This window comes from Dama dama, chromosome 9, assembly GCF_033118175.1.
Source record: "Dama dama isolate Ldn47 chromosome 9, ASM3311817v1, whole genome shotgun sequence".
Lineage (NCBI taxonomy): Eukaryota > Metazoa > Chordata > Mammalia > Artiodactyla > Cervidae > Dama > Dama dama.
Window position 1 is genome coordinate 65,289,788 of NC_083689.1, and position 21,493 is coordinate 65,311,280.

The window sequence follows — 21,493 nt, forward strand, 5'->3', positions numbered from 1 at the left end:
AGCCTGGTAGGCTACAGTCCATTGGGTCTCAAAGAGTCGGACATGACTGAGCGACTTCACTTTCTTTTCTTTCATACCATCGCAAGTGGTTTAACGAGGATTCCAGAACATATTTGACTGATGCCAAGGCAGAGTTTTTAACTACTGGGGTCAATTTAAGAATTATGCAATGACAGTTGGAAAGACCTAGGATTTTTATGAAGTCCAATCTTATTTTAGGGATAGAGAAACTGAGACTCAGTTACAAAGTCAGAGCGGGGCTTTCAGAGGGAGGAAAATTCTGCTCTAATCTCTAGGCTGTCCAATCGACGTGGCATGGAGGTTGACTCTTACTGGACCTGACACCCTCTTTGTCAGGAGGTGTAGCTTTTCATATTCCAAGGCATTTTCAGTGAATTCCTCCAAGACCCTTTCCTTTGGGCATGATGCAATCTTTTCTTGGCTCCTGTCGAGAGTTTTTGTCTTCTACTAGATGTTTTAGGTCACATCACAAAAACTGTCTCCAGTGAGGTCTGTGTTTTCTGCACAACTGAAAGCCATTTTCAAAAGTTTGCCTTGTCTTATGGAAGGGGGTTTCTCTGTGGACCTAGGCCACAGTGGGAAGCAGCCATATGTGCAATGGCATAGATGTTTTGAGAGGCCCAGAATTTGGACATCCGTGACCAGACAGTAAGAATAAGGCTAAACAACTCTGCAACAGCTCTCGAGCCAGGACTGAGCTGTGTGTCTAGCTCACTCTCACTGTGACTCATTTCTTGGAGCAAAAAGGTGTCACTGTGAGACATAGCAGTGCATTGCATTGGCTGGTTGGAAGCCTTCTGGTCCTGGGCTTCAGCAGAGCCAATAAGAGAAGGATGGGAGCAGGTATATGGGGACAAAACAATTCAATTCAACAAGATCTGAATATCTAACATACATGAGCCACTGGGGTAATACTATCAATGAGGGGAATGGAGCAAGCTGAAAACCCTGGTGAGCACCTTCTCTTCATGTTGGCCTTTCACATCAACCAGGAAACCCATTAAGTCCCTAGTCTTTGAAGGGCTTATAGTCCAACTGAACAAGTAGAAGGGCACCTAATGTTTGTAAGGCCGCAGTGTGTAAACTGAGTGCTGAAGGTAATGCCTACATTTCCAAGGAGATTTAGGACGCAGAATCCATGTCCAGTTCTGGGTAGGAATGGTGGCAGTCGGGTTGCTTCATGGAGGAAGTGTTGTTAGAGGTGGCTCTTGAGGTGTGGATAGGATCTGAGAGAAGTAGAGAGGGAATTCACTAAGGGCTTGTGCTCTGCTCAGAAAAAGTGCTTAAGGTGACTGCATTTGTCTATTGGCCAAGTTTTCTCCATTTTTTAAGATGATGAACTTGAGGCTCAGAAGGGTTGAGCAAACTGCCAAGATAATACAGCTAGGAAGTGACAGAGACAGGTTTCAAAAATCAAATGAACTTGAATCCAGAATTGGTGGGTGTGCCTTTCAGGGAAAAAATGAGGGAGGGGTTTTTCTAGATTTAAGGAATATTAGGGACCTTTGGGAGAAAAGTACAGAGATGAGAACAATGGGCATGTAACAGACCAATGAGAAATTCGGTTGAGGTAGAATTTGGTTGGTGTGAAGTGAAGGAGCTGGAAATGGAAGTGGTGGCTGTTTTGTGGCAAGCTTAGAGTGGGTCATACTAGAGTCTGGTGTTCTCAGGGAAGGGCAGCATAAATGCACAGATGAATGAGATCCATCTGTATGTGTACTGACAAGGTATTGCTGGGTGAAAAAAGGGAAGTTGCAGAGCATAGCATTTAGTATAACCCTATTTTTGTAAAACAGAAACAGCTCGTGATTGTAACACAGCAGTTAGACTCTGAAGTCACACTGCTTGGATTTCAGTCTGGCACTGCCATTGCTAAGCTGGGGAGCCCTTGGAAAATTACTAAAATTCTCTGTTTCCTCATCTGTAACTTCATCTGTACAATGGGATGAATAATAGTATATCCTTACAGGATTGTTCTGAAGATTACATGAGTTAATGCATATTCAAGTTTTAGAATGGCATTCTTGTCATTATCATGTTATTAAGATTATCTGGAAAGATGAATATTGAATTTACCTTAGGGAGTAGGAATTCCGTGTCTTTTAAACATATCTCCCTTTGTGGTTTAAATATTTTATGGCAAACATGTGTAATGTTTATAATGTAAACAGACAAACCAGCAAGTTTATTTCAAAAGTTAACATTAGGAGGTTGACATGAGAAGACTTTATTTCTATTGTGTTTTTTTCTCCTACTGGCAACAGGCCTGCTAGTGACACATTCAGAATTCTCTCTGGCATCACTCAGATGGCTGCTGGGAACAGGTGTCTGAGATGCGTTGTTTGGGTTTCCCACAGGCCTTGTCTAGAAGTGATGCGCCTGCTTATAAAGGAGAGCTAGCCTGGTCCTTGCTGCCTCCCCCCATTCTGCTCCCTGACCTCATCTGGGTATGTTTTCCTGGCCTAGAGGTGTTCTGAGAAGCCCTTGGTGTCTTGCTTTGGGAGTGGCAGGTCCTGAGTTTGTGGCGAGGTCTCCGATGTTGGAGATTGGGCTGCCTCTCCAACCTTACATACAGAAGGTGAAGGGAAACTGGGGATTCTCAATCCTGTGTGTTTGGATGTTACAGCATGAGGCTTGAAAAGGTCTTTGGTCTGAATTCCAGGGACCGGCAATTAAAAAAAAAAAAAGATGAGCCTGAGATTATGCTGCCTTTCTTCCTTGCCTCCCTGCTCAGTCATTCTCTCCCATCATCCCCGATAGCTCCTTCAGTGGAGTGATTAGGGGACAAAGAAAGGCTGTACTGCAGGGATCCAACTTTACCCTGAGACAGAGCTCTAACCACACACTTTCTGCCCAGGGTGGAAGGTAGTGTAATATTCCTGCTCTGTGAAGGGTGGAGATTAAACACTCAGATCCATTTATGGATGTATGTTAACTTTATATCTAGAACCACCTGCAGGAGATGAGCCTTTGATTATTTGAAGATGCAAACTCATCTCTTTTTTGCCTCCATCTTCCTCTTCCAGTTCAGTCTCCTTCCCACTTTTCCTCCCAGGTTCATTCTCGGAATAACAGTGGCAGCACAATGGTTAAGAGAATATTTTCTGCAGTCAGACTTATCTTTGAATCCTAGCTCTGCTTCTGATGAGTTGCCTTACCTTGGGTACACTACATAACCTGTTTATGCCTCAGTTTTGTCACCTGTAATATGGGAATATAATAATACTTATGTCTAAGGATTTGTGACATGAGACACATGATGTTGTTAGCACAGTATCTAGCATTCAATAAACACTTGATAAATAGTAACGATTGGTATTGAGTGGTTGCAGTCAAGGCTGAGATGGAGCATCATAAGGGAAGGAAGGAAGGGATGCCCGCCTGCAGTATCTGTTAATGTGAAAGATGTGCAAGCTCTGTGCCCCAGCAATTCCATTTCTATTCTTGTTATCTGCCTGGAAAAATGGCCTGTGTTCATTCACAAAGATGTAGGTTCACTGTGATTATTGCAGCACTGATTTCAGTGGAAAAATTGGAAAAAAGTAGAAATGTCCATCAGTACGGAAGTGGCTGGAAAACAGTGGGATATCCATAACATATGTTCTGCAGTAGCTAAAAGAATGAGGTGAAGATGTTTGCCTCAACAGATAAAGCTTTCCAAGACATGCTGATATGTGAACAGAGTAAGTTGCAGAATCATATAGGCAATTTGATTCCATGAAATGATAGCATAAATATTTCAATGAATAGTATATACAGTTCAGTAGATAGTATATATAGTTCAATAGATTTCAATATATATTTCAACATATGCATATATAATTACTGAACTATATATACTATCACTTTGTGTGTGTATATTTATATATATGTGTGTATATATATATATATATATATGAATAAAAGTTATCAAGTAGGTTACCTCTTAAAGAAACAAAAGCTAGGAGGGACCTGGAGATCATCATCAAAGGGGATTTTAGGTTTAAGTCTAGTATTAGCATTTTAAAAAAGAGAACATATATATATATATATATAGTACAATTTAAAAAGGTTAAGAAGAGAGAAAGAAATACCTATCTAGCTAAGAATCTGAAGACAATGACTCTGTCAAACCAAAACCCTGATGGGAAATTCCCAGCTCATGACTCCTGTGGACCCCTGGCAGAGGGTGGAGACTATTAACCTGATAGCCATATCAGTTCATAGGGGCTGCAACTTTGAGAGGAATATATAAAGAGGGGTACCTATTAAGGAGGGCAGTGTATATACATGTTAGGGATGTAGATATTCCAGCTGTAGGTTATGGATATATATATATACATATATATATGGATATATATATATATATATTCCAACTTTAAGAAGAAAGAGGCAATGTGGTGAGCTAGGAGGAAGGAGGTTTGTATTTGAATCTGACTTAACCCTGAGATTAACAGTGTGTCTTAGGGAAGTCACTTTTCCAAGTCTCAGTTTTCTTGACTCTAAAATGGGGATAGTAGCCACTGCCTTGTATCTATTTTTTTAAGGTGGTTGGAAAGTTCATATGGGAATGCAGGTGCGAAACACTCTGTAGACTGTGAAGTGCTCTTGTAAGGGAACCCTGCAAGTCTCCTGGCAGCCAGGGTTGCAGCAGCCTTGCCGCATTCCTCTGGAGCTGGGGAGTGTTGCAGAACTGAGCGCAGAGCAGTAAACATGCAGCTCTCAAAGGCTGAAGATCTTGACAGTCACTCTATTAGATGTGGAAGATACTAATATGCTTTTTGGAAAGGATGACAGGTTAAAGGGTGAGAGAAGAAGGAAGGAAGGACATCGTTCTGAGATCAGACAGATGACAGAAGAGACAGCAGTCTCTGAAGATCTGGGGAGTCCTAAATAAGCCTCCAGTTATGCAGAGTTAATAGTACAATGTCCACAGAAGACTTGTCAGTGAGATCATCCTTGGAGAAAGAAACCACAGATTCCCTCCTTCTGACCACCTTTGATCTACCTCTTGCATCAATCCCTATGGACTCTCACTGCTGTGCCCCAGGGCCCCTTGGAGCCAGCATTCAAAGCCAGTTCCTCAGATGCCCCTTCTCTTCATCCAGTCATCACACAATTGTACTTCCCAGCTGTGTGAATGAGAATTTTTGGTGCACTAGGATTACCCCCCACCCTGGTGTGGAGATGCAAATAGCTCCCTGAGGAACCCTTCTTAAGGTGCATGTTTATGTTTTTGTGGGAGCACAGCATGTGAGAGGGTCGAAGGAGGAAAGCACAGCAGCAGAGTCCAGGGCACAAGGGGTGGTAGAGGAATAAGTTTGGGGGATGAGCACTTTTGTGTAGGGCCTCGGGCGGGCTGATGTTCACTCTTGAGGAAGTCATTTGTTCTCTCCCCATCTGCAAGATAAACGGATTGTTCTATGTCCGTCTGGAGTCCACAGTCAGAATGGTTTAGGGCCTTGTTACTCAAACCTGTGGTCCACAGAAGCATCAGCGTCACCTGGGGGCTAGAAATGCAGACTCTCAGGCTCCACCCCAGACCGCCTGAGTCTGAATCAGCATCTTACTGAGATCCTCAGGGGATCCACACACATTGAAGTTTGAGAAGCTCTGACTTAGTGACTCCTGTTACCCTTAGAGGTTTCTGGGTCCCCATCTGCAGAGATGCTGTTTCAGTTAGTCTAGTGTGACGGTGGGAAGCTGTACGCTTGACAAGCCCCTCATAGCTAGATGTGAGAGCTGTTGAATTACAGAACTGCCCTAAGTCTCCACGGTTCTAGCAAAATATGATTCTCTGGGGGTGAATGGGTGGGAGATGGAGACTGGACCTCGCAAGCCAGGGAGCAGAGGCTTGTTCTCTAGGGGCCTGGGGTTGCCCAGCATACGAGGCAAGAGAGAACGCTGCCCATTTCACGGCTGGGATAATGACTGTCAGCAGCTCCCTGTTAAGACGGTAAACTCATTTAGCAACAGACACTGAAAAACAGCCGAATTCAAAAGTAGAGAGTGGTAATCTAATTGCACTGAATTAGCCTCGGACAATATCAACTTCAGAAAACCACAAAGGGATCCTTTATAAGGAGTTTCCAAAGCATCAGGGCCTCAGCACCCCTCATAAGGGCTTGCACTACAAAGCATAGGCACTGTGCATATAAGCCCCTCTCCCCAGCATCTCAGGGCATTGTTCCCTTCTAATGTGCTTTCTGAATGAATTTCCTGGCTGGCCTGATGGTGTTTTCAGTTGTGTGCGGCTGAACAGGGAGTTGGTTCAGGCGAGACAGCTGGAGTTCAGGGCTGAGAGGCCTTCAGCCATTCAGTCCTGTGAACACCATCTGTGCCTGAGGACTGGTCCGTGAACCAGTGAATTCTCTGGTGGTCTTTCTGGCTCTGATATTGTCTTATTTCTGAGGTCCTTCTCATTTCTTAAAGCCAGAGTCTTACATAACCAAGGTGATTTCCTTTTAATAATCCTTGGTCGCATATGAGTTTGTGTGTTTATGTGCGTGTTCATTGCCCAATTTATTATCCAGTCCATTTCAGAGAAGGAAAAGGCATGAGTGGATGGGTATTTATGGCCCGACTCAGAAAATTTACAGAGATCAGATGATAATTTGGGGATCAGGAGCGGGCGGGGGGGCATGAGTATCGTGAAGATTTGTCTCTGACCTGCATTTCATTTACTTTTCTGCAGCAAATTACAAATCCCAATGCACAAAAGTAGCTTGAATTCCTTCCATATCCCTCCTGGGAGGTGGATTTCCAGTCTCTGCTTGCATACCTCCACTGACAGGGACCCTCACTATAACTGAGGAAGCTGGTACACAGTTGACAGATCTGCCAGAAGGTTCTGAATTACTTTAAAACAGAATTTGTGTGTGTGCATTAAAAATATATTTATCTATTAATTCCAGTTCTTCTCTTGGAGCCGTATAGAATAATTCAAATCTAATATTTCCCAAATGGGGTCCCTGAGGTACCTAGAGGGTTTATGAAATAGTAATGAGGACTCAGAATCCATTTTAAACATTTCAGAGATTATCAAATTGCATATTTACTTCTGACAAGGCTCTATAGACTAACAAGAAAGCATCACACCTTTCCTTTTGTATTTTCTTAGGTTAACTCATTGTGGTGGCATTACTTATCACATGATGTTCAGTATTTCTGGCAGTTTGTCTTTGGTTAATAAAGACGGGGAAAACAAGTTAACAATGGATGGGGTTTGGTAAACAAACTTTTAAAAACTTAGCCTTATAGGGGAGGGAAAAACCTAAACAGAGTCACTGGCAAAAGTATAGATGCCTTTGGTCTCTTTCTCAGGCCTCTCTTCAGATCTCTAAGGATAGTGATCAGACTTCATATTTTCTCATCATGCAAAGCATTTTCTGGCAAAACTGACATATTTATGGAATCTGTCAATAATCATGTCCAGATTGGGATAACTTTCCAGGGAGTGAGGTTATTTAGTATGGTCCTCAATTCTTTTAGACCTTTGAGCCTGAATATAATTCTTATAATAATTGAAATACCCTGCTATCAAAACTGTTCTATTGTGAAGGAGATCGGGAGGTGATAATCATTGATTGGGACAGGGAAAATTAATTTTAGAGACAGTGATTTGTCAATTCCCTTTATTTTATAGCTGGGGAAACAGAGGCTGGAAAGGTCAGGAAACCCTCTCAAGGGCATGCCACTAGCTAAATTCTGGATCCTGGGTCTTCTACCCTTGGGGCCAAGGCCACTTTGCCTAAAGCAGCAGAGAACCTGAAGAATAGTGTCAAGATGGCCAGGCAGGAGACAGTGCCATCCATCTTAAAAATCATTCTGGCTTCTGCCAGCTGATGAAGGAAATAAAGTTAATGACGCCCACATAAATGTGATGCTGTCGCAGGCCGCATGCACAGACTGTCTGGAGGGGAGCTCTGCGGGCCCTCTGACGAAGGAAAAAAGTATTTAATGGAGCTTTAAAAGGAGCAGTGTTTCCCGTTTCTGCAAGGACAGGGACTGTGGCATCTATTACCTCTGTCTCCCCTGCAGAGTGCCTAGTTTTGGACTGGGCACGTCAACACAAGATAAATAAATGCCTGGTATAGAAAAGAAGGTAGTATTATCACTGACGTAAATTCAGCTTGAGCCTTTGTGGGAATGGACCTCTGTCTTTTATGAAGACCTTATTTGAGTTGGGAGGTATATTAGAGGTGTCGGAGTTAGTTGTTTGAGTGGATTGGTAAGAGAACTGAGTCCCCATGAAGGAAAGAGATTCATCACAGCCGTGCTGCAGGATAAGAGAAGAGCCAAACTCTCCAAGGAAGTCTCTCAAATTGTAGCCTAACTGCTCTTTCCACGGCTCCGCATGGTCGCAGCCTCTTTCATAAGGTGGTCTCAAATTCCCTCTGTTTCCCCTGATAGGTCATTCCCAGTTTTGTAAGCATGCAGAAGTTATATGCTGATTCATGACTCCATTTACCAGGTTGACGTTCTCCTCCAAAATGTCCCTCAGGAACGAAAAACATGACATTTTCTCTTTCTCAAGCTTCCTGAGTCCTCAAAGAGGGTAGACTGACATTTTGATTGACCCTAATGCAAAGTTGCCCGAGGGGCATCTTTCCTTGGGAAAAAGTCCTTGGCCCACTCCAGAAGCTCCTAGACCCTTCCGCAGTGCCCAAAATGCAGCAGGTCAGATTTGAGGAGGAATAAAGATCCAGGCTGTCATTTGCTCCTCTTGGCAAGCTTGGAGAACGGGAAGCCAGAAGAGCCACCCTGGAAGAAGGCTCATTTACCTTTCAGCTGGGTGGTTTTTCAGGACTGAGATATAAAGCAATCTGTTTACCATGCTCCTTTTGACCCCAGTGAGGCAGAGACAGCTTTCCTTCAAGGTTTCGATGACCTTTCTTAGCCAGTGAGTACCATATTCAGTACAAAACCCTGTGCAAGGAAACACCTATGGGTTGGCAGACAGAAGTGATAATAAAGGAAAGCTGATCATCTTTTGGGGAAATCACCCGTGGGTTAGACTTGGTTTATCTCCTCTGCCTTTATTCCCGTCTCAAGCACAAGCTAGGTCTTTGTTTGCTTCACTCTTGTGCCTATTATGTTCCAGGGGGGCATTTTCTTAAGGAAAGGACTTTCCTCCTCATTACAATTGGTTCATCAGAGTCTTAGGTTAAATATTTGGTCATTCTATACCAGTGGTTCCCAACTGTGGGCAATTTTGTGACTTCCTCCCTTCCCAGACTTCTGGAGACATTTTTGACTGTCATGACTAAGGGAGAGAGGGCTATTGATGCCAAAGATACTGTGAAACATCTTATAATGCATAATTCAGCCCTCATATCACAGAATTTTCCAAAATGTTCAAAATGTCAGTAGTGCCAAGATTGAGAAACATGATTATATACCATGGCTCTATTTGAGTTACTCAGAAGGTGAGAAAATATGGGGATCACCCTGAGCCCTTTCCCAGCCATAAGGCAGTGTAAGGGCTCTGGGAATCAAATCAAGTTTCCTTCTACTTCAAAAGAGGTTTGAAAGGAATATGCTTCCATTTAAAAACAAAAATAAAAACATATCTTTGCTTATTGCTTTTGACCAGTCTGGATACAAAGGCCCATCCCAAACTAAAATCAAAGAGACAGCATTTAATTTATTGAATACTTGGATATCACTCATAGAATTTTAGAACTGCAGGTTTTTTAAAATATCTGGACAAGAACTTCAGTCAACTCACTTCATTTTACTTATAGGGACAGAACTGGTAAGCATTGCGATGCTGTGTGTGCCCCTGTACCCTCTTATCTCTTTCCCCTCAGTTTTTTCTAAGACCTCAATTCATTCTCTTTGTTGGCACTGTGAAATTTCTCCCTCACTCACTTTGAGTGTTGATTTGTTTGTTTTGCTTTCATTGTTGTCATTTTGCTGGTTATGTGTGGATGCAGCAGCACTTCTGTCATCAAGAGCCTTTCCTTTCCTAGCCCCCAGATTTCCCCAACAAGGTAAGCAGCTGGCCTTCATTTAATCTAAGGACTACCTGGGTGCCTGAGATGATTGGATTGGCTCATTGCAACACGGTACCTGTCCCCTGGGGGAGAAGGGGTTATTCACATGGAATCTGCTAGAGAACCAGTCTCCAGTTACCTCTACATTCTCTTGAGCCCCCAGATTTTAACGCTTCTGTATTTTCACCTAAACTTTAAAAAATGAGTGAGTTAGTAATGGAAATGCCAATTAGACATAGACAGTACTTTCTCTCCTTGTGACCTTTTAATTTTTCTCATCTTTCTGAAAAATTGCTGAGGGCATTTCCCTAGTTCAGTTCTTATATTTCCTATTTTATGTTTCATGTTCTAAAACAACCTTTATTCCCCAAATAACATAGCCATTTCTGTATTTTGAAAGTGCAATAGCGCAATTCCCTTCCCAGATCTCCATAGTTATGACTCTTCTTTCCTTATAAACACATGGCATTATATCCCATATCCATTGTAGCTCATGTCTGCCTTGTCGCAGGTAGGGGAAGGGGATGTGGAGTTATGTGTCCTGATAAGCCACCACCCATGCTTTAAAAAATTAACACAGTGGATTCCTAACCTTATCTAAATGATTACAGTGCTAACCTTTCAGACTGTCTTCCTATTATGAAAGACAATGTTTGGGAGAAGAAAAATCAAGCATTACATACTGTTCATCAAGAAAAAAAGGAGTTGGAAGGGAAGATGTGCTTGGTCCTATTAATTTGCTCTTTAATCTCTCTGGTTCATTTCTGTCTCAGAAAGCCAAACAGAATCAATTTGCATACAAATGTTACCAAGTACCCCACCTCCACAGCATTTTCCACTTCTACTGTGTATGTAGAAAAGAAAGAATTTGGTATTATTCAGAGGATACTTCCTGCCCTTTAGCCCATAAAGTAGCTACATTTCACAAGGCCCTGGGTTGTTGCACTTTTTAAATTTGACTCCTTGAGTATTTGTATTCTGAGCTATGGGCAGAACCATGGCCTATCAAATAATTATTTGAACTGGAGATTAGAAGCTTTAATGATGGGTATCTCAGAGAAGGAGAGAGGTCTTTTCTTCATCCCAAGAGAAATGCATGAAGAGAGGCTCACGTGTAGACCCTTACAATCTGGACAGAGGTGTCATTCATTTAATAAACCAACTACTGGATTAATCAAACCAACAATTCATATGCAGAGTTCACTATAATGTAAAAATGAAAAAAAATCCAACAAGAAATATTTGCTGCAGATTTATGATGGGAGAGACTAATATGTGTTGGTTTACTTATTTTAAAAAATAACCTAGAGTGGATGTTTCAAGTGACTGTTAATCCAATGTGATGGTAAAACATGAGAGACAGACATCTAAAATGAAGATTAATGATCCCTGCAGGTCATGGGAGAAGACTAATTTTTTTCAATTCATGTAAATGGAATTTATCATAACCATCTCTGAAGATGGCATGATTCACCCACTTACGAAAAGACTGTTTATTTCAATGCTTCTTGAAGAGGTGATTTTTCACTTTTCACTTCTGCTAACGTAAGAATGCTAAGCCTATGGGCAGAAAATTTTAACCTGGGAGGTGGTGGCTGAGGGAACTCATTTCTGAGTTGGAGATAGACATAAATTAAAAAAACAAACAAAAAATTAGACTTGTCCATCAGTTCAAGATCTGCAGCTAGCAAGCAGAGTTTGGAAAGATGAATGGGAGATAGGAGGGAGTCAAAGTTTCGAAAGAGAAATGTGTTCCAGAGGCTGTTCCTGAGTAGATTCCCCTCTGCACCCACGTTCAGAGCTTTACAACCTGAGGTCATAACGCTATTGTTTCCAATCACTGAGCCTCAGCAACAACCCCCCACCCCCACACCGCAGAAAAACAAAACAACAACAAAAAAGGAGAGAAAATAATATGTTCTATGTCCAGTGGGTTCGAGTGCAACCTTCCCCGTCACCGCTAGTTGTCACTTGGCTCCCAGACGGGAGAGCCGAGGTTTTCGGCACTGCGGTTAGGGAGAATGCAGTCCTAATTAAACTGAGTAACTCCTAAAGCTTCCCCTTAAAGTCTTCCGCCGAGTGAGAGTCGATATGCAGGGGGTTTGGGGGAGAGGGATGGGGCAGGGAGTGTAGCAGGCAGAAGGACAAACAAATCGCAAGAAACAGGCAAACAGCTGCCAGGGCGGCCACTGTCTCAGACCTCCACGCACAAGCCAGACACCCTGCGGGCGGTGGGGTGGGGGGGCAGGGGGAGTGAGGGAGCAGGGGATGGAAGGACCCGATTGCCGCGGTATACAGCACCCTCCTCCCCCCGAATGAGGGGTTCACGGGCAGAGTCAGCCTCCATGCTCCTTTCCCCCATTTCCATCAGAGCGATGTGGTCAGTAAAAAATTGCATACCTGAAGAATACAATGGTCTCCCAAAGGTAGAGTCGAAGAGTATTGAAGCTGTACATTTTTCAGGTCCTTGTGCTTTGTAGTCCACGAGTTATGGGGGCAAAAATGTTTCAAATTGGCACTTACAAAACCTGCGAGCGCTGCTGAAAAAAAAATAATCCAAATCCTAAGGGGAGGTGGGGAACAGGGGCGCGGAGGGAGAGCCCCAGGGGAAATCGGGGCGAGGGGGCTGTAGGTACCACGGACAGAGGCAGCCTCTAAGCGTTTCAGCACCACGGAGAGCGTCCAGCCCTGCTTTTCAGGAGCGCGGAGAGTATTGCTGTTTGTTAAACTCCAGCGTGTCTGTTGGCTCCCTGCGGCGCTGGGGAGGCACGTTTGGGGGTGGGTATATTTTCTTTTTTACCCCTGTTTTTCTGTTTAAACGGCCAGCCCCGTGAAAGGAAAAAAAAAAATCTGTGGAGATCAGAGCGCTGGCCTCAGACCGCTAGATTGGGCGAGCATCCTGGGTAGGGAGATCAGGGCGTTATGCCCCTGGGCTGGCCTGAGGGGGTTAGGGGCGAGGGGAAGCGATTGACGGTGTTGCCTTCAGTTAAATCCTGGAGAATGTGCCAGGCTGGTGCATCACCACCGAGTCCGGGAATCTCGTTACCCTGCCTGCGTACCCGTCTGCTGTCGCCTTGCGATCCCTGTTCTCTGGTCCCCGCCGAATAAGTTATGATTGCTGCAGAAGAGGTGTCCCATTGCTTGGGCTGCAGACGTGAGAGAGCTCAGGGCAAGTTTCAGGGGCTGCCGGGGTCCATGGCGACCCCGCGGGGCTCAGGAGCCCAAGGCTTCAGATGCATCTCGGCTTTCTGAGCTCGCCCATCTTCCTCAGGCCAGGACTCCTTCAGGTCTTCAGACTTTCTTACTGCACTAATTTAACAAACTGGCGGCGTGGGGGATTGGTGGTGGTGGCGGGGGGGGGGGGGGGGGCGATGACTGAAGGGAGGAGGTGGAGAGAAAAAAAGGGGGGAAAAACTCCTTAGTATCTTCAAACCCTCCCACTAGAGGCGCTCATTGGCCCGTGGCTGCCAAAACCAGATCTTTTCCCAGTGTTCCGCCAATCGCGTGTTAGACTCTGGGTTGAGTTTAACGCTTAGAGTGCTGAATGAGATCCGTGTCTCCCCTCTCCATTGCAGGTTGGTGGTGGAGTGGGGGAGGTTATAGAGTTAATCTCTCGAGGTCTTTCAAAATATTGCCTTTATTTTCAGAGAATGTAGTTGTATGTTAGTGAAGCAAATACAACGGGTCCCAGTTCAGACGTGCCTTTGGGCTCAGTTTATCATCTTGAAAGGGAAGAATTGAACTTGATCTCTGAGTTTTTTTAGAGCTCTGAAGTAGTATGGTTTGGCTCCAGAAGACAAAAAAAAAAAAAAAAAAAAAAAAAAAAAGAAAGGAGGAGAGGTTTCAGAAAGAAGTCTGATCTATAAAGAAAGATTCCCCACCCCCTCTCTCCCCAGGAACACTGCAGCAGGAAAAGACAGAAGAAATTCCTTGAGCGGTTTACACAGTCAAGAGGGAGCAGTCCTGGCCTCACTGCAAGATATGTCCTCTTTCTACCGGGCAGGAGACAGTTTCATTTACATTCATAAGCTTGGGAAACAGAGCCTCTCAGAGCTGCGGTTTGCTACAAAGTAACGGTAGTGCCAAGTTGTAAATACAGGTATCCAGTACTTACTGCTCCCATTCTCTGTTTTTTTCTTCCTCCTGCTTCTCTATTTCCCCAGCTTATTTAAATCTCAGAAACCAGCTATACATTTCACTCTAGAGCCCAGCTGGGGAGGTGGAGTTAATCAGATTTTCTCCAAGCTATCGGACTTTAGTGGATTAATAGCCTCTGCAGGATTTTCTGGCTGATTTGAACTGGCTGGGACATTGGGATCTCTCTCTCTCTACTGAAAGGAGGTAACCCCTCCCTCTTATCTAGTAGCTTTAGGAATTCCTTCTTTTGAGTTTTTTGAGGCTGAATAGCCTCCAAAATTCTCCCTAGAATTGTTCTTAACAGCCTATTTCTCTCCAAGCTCAGGCTTTCTCTGAGCAAAGACGTCTGGAAAACTTTGTCCACTAGTCTCCTATCAGCAGGGGTTTTCCCCCCCTGCTTTGCAGGCTGTTACAGCACACCCTTCATTACTTCCTTTTCTATTGGCTCCCCCACACCAGAACACTGATAAGTTGTTTAAATCTTCCATGAAATTCTGACTAGTGACTGAGTAGGAAATTTTGCTTTAAAGGTGAATAGTCACATGAGTCTGATACAAATTTATATTGTCAGTCTGTTATCTATCTACTCCTATCTATCTATCTATCACTAGCCTTGATTAGTATGCCTTCAATGCACCAGGCACTGTTGTGCACTTCACATAATCTCGTTTACTTCTTACAGTCATACCTTGAAACAAATTTTATCTTTGTGAATGTGTTTCTATACTTGTTTATGTGCCCACTAGTGAGTTTGCTTGGGAAAGACAAGCACACATATTTCTGGGGATATAAACTGGTTTACACCACCTGCCTAATTCTGAAGTGAATGTGAAATGTATATGTGTATTTGTACATTTGGGTTTGTGAATGGGTTTCTGTCCACATAGGCATGTATGTTTGCATCTATCTGTGTCATTGCTGTGCCCCTGGAGGTACTGAAGTATAAACTGTGAGCTGGCAACTTTGTTTTTGCTCCTGACCTGGCTATGAATCTGTAGATAGGTGGGGATGCAGTGTATACAGTTAGTTTTTCTTTTCCTTTAAGAGATGCTCTGTGTGTGTGTGTGTGTGTGTGTGTGTGTGTGTGTGTGGTGTTGCTGTTTATGGGTGTGAATGGCTCTAAGACTGTGGCCTCTGCAGGAGATGAGAGTAATTATTGCCTGTTTTCTAGTAGGCTTCTGTTTAATGTGAGGCTTCTACTTTTATTTAACCAGCACACATAACCTGAGTATGTGCCAAGCATTGGGGATATAATAATACTTAAGATAACTAGTAATTTGTATCTCTGGGACATATGGTCACTTCAGATTTACAGTGGTAAAAGTTTCTCATGTTTTACTTCATACCTCCCATATTTCTTATGCCTTAAACAGTAAACCCAGATCTTCCTGTCTTGTGTATGTCACTTTTGAAAATAAAAATCATGACCTCCATGGTCAAGGATTTTTGTTCTTATTTTCTCTCGGCTTTAAAAAGCCTGGATGACATTGGATAAATGACCAAACCTCTCTGGCCTAAGTCAAACAAAGATAGTCATGCCCACTCTTCTCCCCATAAGAAGCTGCAAAGAAGCAATGGCATTCCAGTCTAATCTTAGGATGACTACCATACTATGAAACATAACTCTTAATGGAATGGAATGGATTGGCTTCAGCTGATGGTCCATTGCTATTGGTGAACATCCTTTGTAGCCTAAGTCCAGTACTTGATTTGTCCATTATAGGCTCCAGTAGCCAGATTTGAACCCCTCTAAATATGACTAAATTATGACATGTGCTGAAACCTTATTTTATTACTAGAGGAGACAGATTCTTTCATTAACTCAACAAACACTTATCGAACATTTGCTTTATGTCAAGCACTGCTGTAGGCACTGGGTATACAGCAGAGAATAAAACAGGTAAATATCCCTTTTCCATGGAAGAATATCTTCTAGCAGATGGAGACAGAAGATAAATAAGTAAATTATGATGTATCAGGCAATAATAAGGATTAAAAAGAAAAAAGCAGGGTAAAGGGTCAGAGACCATCACTGAGATGGTCTTTTATATAGGGTGGTCAGATCAGGTTTCCCAGGTGATGCTAGTGGTAAAGAATCTGCCTGCAATGTAGGAGACATGGATTTGATCCCTGGATGGCCAAGATTCCCTGGAGAAGGAAATGGCAATCCACTCCAATATTCTTGCCTGGGAAATTCCATGGACAGAGGAACCTGGCGGGCTACGGTGCATGTGGCTGCAGAAAGTTGAACACAACTGAGCGACTAAGCAGCAGCATTGGAGGACAGCAGCTGTGGCATGGCAGATCAGGGAATGCCTTCTGAAAAGGAGAACTTTGAAAAAATGACTGAAGAAAGTGAGGAGATGAGCCCTGTGAACTTCAGGGAGGGGAGAAAGAGCTTTCCAGGCATCAGAAAGGCAAATTCAAAGGCCCTGAGGGGGGAGTATGCTTAGAGTGTGCAAGAAACAGCAAGGAGACCAGTGTGCCTGGGTGAAGTGAGTGAAGGGGAGGGTGCCTGAAAAGAGTTTAGAAAGTAGTTAGGGACTAGATTGTATTCTACCTCCAAGGCATAGTAAGGACTTTGAGTTGTATTTTGAGTGAGACCCACTGGAAGGTTTTGAGCAAAGCAGTAACGATATCTGACAACATTTTAACAAGGCTAGTTTGGCTGCTGTGTTTAGAATAAATGTGCAGGGAGGAGAGAGGCAAAATGAAAGCTGCAGACTAGTTAGGAGCTACTGAAAAAAAAAAATCCATGTGAGATTCTTACTGTTCCTGTTCCACTCTTTTATATATTGAAGAGGAAATTTAGCAGAATTGGGATAAGAATACAGGTACCCTAATTTTGGCTAAAGGATCTTCCCACTTTTTTTTTTTTTAAAATTCCAACTAAGATGAAGGCTAAGGAAATCTACAAGGGAAGAGCTTTACCTGGCTTGTTACTGATATATACCCAGCACTTGGCACAGTGCCTAGCATATAGGAAATGCTCGGTAACTATTTCTTGCAAGGATAAATGACTGAGTGAATGAAAGAAGAACAAAAAGGTTCAGGCAGAGGACCCGAAGGGAGGAACAGAAGAGGAAGGAACAGTGTTAATCAGGTGAGATTATGTTGTCCTGAGCCAGCTAATGTAATTAACACAATGGCAAGCCTCTGTCCAGAATGACATTCACAGAGGAGAGTGCTGGAGACTTCTGTGCTGCTTTGACAGGCTCTGGTGATACTTTGTAAAGAGAGATGGATATTTGGAGCAACTAAGCAGCTTGCCTAATTGTGCTGAAGTGTTACGATGAATTTGGGTCTGAAAATGGGACTATGGAAGAGACTTTCCTACAAGGAGCTGCCAGCTTGCTGCCAGCCTTTCCTAACCCAACTTAGAGAATGCACTTGCTACTTTGAAACATTTTTAGTCACAAAGCAGTAGTCTGTTCTTTGTGGTTTAAAAGATCTTTTATTTATTTGGCTGTGCCAAGTCTTAGCTGCAGCATATAGGATCTAGTTCCCTGACCAGGGATCAAATCTGGAACCCCTGCATTGGGAGTGTGGAGTCTTAGCCTCTGGACCACCAGGAAAGTCCTCTGTTCTTTGTGCTTTAAAGAAGGGAACTCAAAGCTCCTTGGGAAGTCTCAGTGGTTGTTGTTGCTCAGTTGCTCACCCACGTCCAACTCTTTGTGACCCCATACCAGGCTTCCCTGTCCTTCACCATCTCCCAGAGCTTGCTCAAACTCATGTCCGTTGAGTCAGTGAAGCCATCCAACCATTTCATGCTCTGTCATTCCTTTCTCCGCCTGCCTTGAATCTTTCCCAGCATCAGGGTCTTTTCTAATGAGTTGGCTCTTCACATCAGGTGGCCAAGGTGTTGGAGCTTCAGCTTCAGCCACCAGTTCTTCCAATGAATACTCAGGGTTGATCTCCTTTAGGATGGACTGGTTGGATCTCCTTGCAGTCCAAGGGACTCTCAAGAGTCTTCTCCAACACCACAGTTCAAAAGCATCAATTTTTCGGCACTCAGCTTTCTTCACAGTCCAACTCTCACATCCATACATGACTACTGGAAAAACTATAGCTTTAACTATATAGACCCTTGTTGGCAAAGTAATGTCTCTGCTTTTTAATATGCTATCTAGGTCGGTCATAGCTTTTCTTCCAAGGAGCAAGTGTCTTTTAATTTCATGGCTTCAGTCACCATTAGCAGTGATTTTGAAGCCCAAGAAAATAAAGTCTTGTCACTTTCCATTGTTTTCCCATCTACTTGTGATGACGTGATGGGACCAGATGCCATGATCTTAGTTTTTTGAATGTTGAGTTTTAAGTCAGCTTTTTCACTCTCTTCTTTCACCTTCATAAGAGGCTCTTTAGCTCCTCTTCACTTTTCTGCTGTAAAGGTGGTGTCATCTGCATATCTGAGGTTATTGATATTTCTCCCAGCAATCTTGTTTCCAGTTTGTGCTTCATCCAGCCCGGCATCTTGCAAGATGTATTCTTCATACAAGTTAAGTAAGCAAGGTGACAATATACAGCCTTGACATACTCCTTTCCTAACTTTGGAACCAGTCCATTGTTCCATGTCTGGTTATAACTATTGCTTCTTGACCTGCATACAGGTTTCACAGGAGGCAGATACATAAAATACTGAGAGAGCTTTCCTTCTACTTTATAGCCTGGTCACCCAGGGACCAGGAAAGTGGTATGACTGACTTAATGTTCCACCACAAAGTTGAATCTAGATCTCAAAACTCCTGCCTCTCAAGTCATGGCTCCCAACACCTTCACTCAGAGACCTAAAACACAAGCAGAGAAGATTGGATGAGAGAGAACAAAAGCTTCATATGTTGATCAGACCCTGGCTTTCTGCCTGAAGACTCTGGATTCTCTTTCACTGCCAGGTCTGTACTTCTACCCTGGGCTCTAGCGGCTTGACATCCATGTGAGACTTTTTATTACCCCTCACGCTTTATTTTCTTCTCTCCCTCAAGCTATCACTGCCTCTTTTTCCCCTGCTTTCTTCTCAATCTGCCCTTGACTCTGATTTCACGTTGATTCAGTCTGTTCCTCTTATTGGGTCTCTCATTTTCTACTGCCTCCATAAGGACTTTTGGCATCAACAAGGTTCAGCAGAGGATGCACCTTTTTTTCTGAGTTTTCACTCAGGGATCCATTCATTTGTTTTAAAAGGACATGTAGTTTGAACACTGGCTGTGTGTGCGACACAGTGCTGTGGTTTTACGTGTTTCACCAAAGGTTTGTTCATTCAGTTTTTAACAAGTATTTAAGTACCTTCTCAGTGCTAGAAACTATGGCAAACAATAAAACAAGAAGAGCCTACACAGTGTTGCCTGAAGGGAGGAGGTGATGAAAAGAGATTCTTGTACTGCATATTTAAAATCTGTTTAAAATGTGGAAAACATATATATATACAAACTATTTACAAAATGGAAGCTATCAAGAGAAAAGCAAATATCATTTATTAATGCATATAGATGGAATCTGGAAAAATGGAACAGTTGAGCCTATTTGCAGGGCAGCAGTAGAGATGCAGACACAGAGAACAGACTTGTGGACACAGTGGGGGAAGGGAAGAGTGGGATGAATTGGGAGAGTAGCATGGAAACACATACCCCACCATGGGTTAAAGAGACAGCCATGAGCATTTGCTGTGTGACACAGGAAGCTCACCCAGTGCTCGGTGACACCCTGGAGGGTGGGGTGGGGTGGGCTGTGGGTGGGAGGGCGACGAGGGAGGGATATATGTATACCTATGGCTAATTTATGCTGATGTAATGCAGAAACCAGCACAATATTGTGAAGCAGTTATCCTCCAAATTAAAAATAAATTTAAAAAAAGATATTGAGGAAAAAAAGTAAGCTATCCATATCATGACAGAGAACATAACCTGCTTGCCTCATATCCCCTCCCAGGCATTATCTATCAAGTGAACGTGAAGTCGCTCAGTCGTGTCCGACTCTTTGTCGACCCCGCGGACTGTAGCCTCTGCACCAGGCTTCTCCATCAATGGGATTTTCCAGGCAAGAGTACCAGAGTGGGTTGCCATTTCCTTCAGGGGACCTTCCCGACCCAGGGATCAAACCCAGGTCTCTCGCCTTGCAGGCAGACGCTTTACCCTCTGAGCCACCAGGGAAGTTTATATCTACTGAAGGGAATATATTAATGTTATTCTAATTTCTATTGCTTCTAATTTGCTTGTTTTTGTCTAATTAAAATCATTTGTTTACAAGAGGAATTGACCTGAAACTTTCCTTTTTAAAATTTCTTCTTCAAGTTTTGGTATAGATTGTGGTGGCTTCATCAACGAGTTGTGAATGTTTCCTCTTTTCTTTTCTTTAGAAATGTCTGTGTAAGAATGGTGTTATTTCTTTTTTAAATGTTTAGATGTGTTCATTGGTGAAGCCATTTAGGTCCAGTGGTTTCTTAGTAGGTTTTAATTTAAAGATTCAGTTTATTTAATAGGTGGACTGTTAAGACTGTATATTTATCCTTCTATCTGTTTTAATAAGTTGTGTTTTTCTCTGAGCATTTGTCCATTTTAGGTAAATTTTCACATTTAATTGCATAAAATTCTGTCATCTTATCTTTTTAGTCTATAGAGTCTGTAGTGATGTCTTTGTTATAGTGGTAGTTTGTACTTTCTCTCTTTTTTCTTGATTACTCTTTCTAGCATATTAGCAATTTTATTAGCCTCTTCAAATAGCCAGCTTTAATTTTTTTCTATATTATAAATTTGTTTTCTGTTCTTTTTTTTTCCCCTCTCAACTTATTCATTTTTTTGGTGGGGGGTTAATTTGCTTGTTTTTCTGGCTTCTTGAAATGGATGCTTATATAATTGAGTTTTAACTTTTCTTATTTTCTAATAATGTATGTATGCAATGTATTTAATATACATGCATATATATAACTTTGTATTCTCTCCTGATTTTTACTTTAGATGCATCTCACAAATTGTTATATTTTCAATATTATTCAGTTCAAAATATTTCCTAGTTAAAATATTAAATCCTTAAGGTATTTGGAAGTGTATTGTTCAATGATATCGTTTCATTCTTTCTGCCTTACATCACAGTGGCTCCCTACATTTGGATTCTTTCTTTCTTTTTAAAATTGAAGTGTAGTTGATTTACAATATTGGGTTAGTTTTTGGTGTACAGCAAAGTGATTTAGACATGTTATATATATTCTTTTCCATTACAGTTTATCATGAGATAGTGAATATAGTTCCCTGAGTTATACCATAGGACCTTGTTATCTGTTTTATATGTAGCAGTTTGTATATGTTAATTCCAAACTCCTAATTTTTCCTGTCTCCTCTTACCCCCTTGATAACCATAAGTTTGTTTTC

General features: G+C 42.6%; 1 protein-coding gene across 2 annotated transcripts in view; it reads right to left on the reverse strand.

The window, feature by feature from the left end:
- GLRA1 (glycine receptor alpha 1) overlaps nucleotides 1–12,454 on the reverse strand; it is an 89,397-nt gene extending 76,943 nt beyond the window's left edge. For both annotated transcript variants that reach the window (XM_061149463.1, XM_061149462.1), the window contains exon 1: nucleotides 12,399–12,454. In XM_061149463.1, coding sequence (XP_061005446.1) covers nucleotides 12,399–12,454 — 56 coding nt within the window. The remainder of the gene's footprint in view (nucleotides 1–12,398) is intronic.
- Between the last annotated feature and the right edge of the window lie 9,039 nt (nucleotides 12,455–21,493).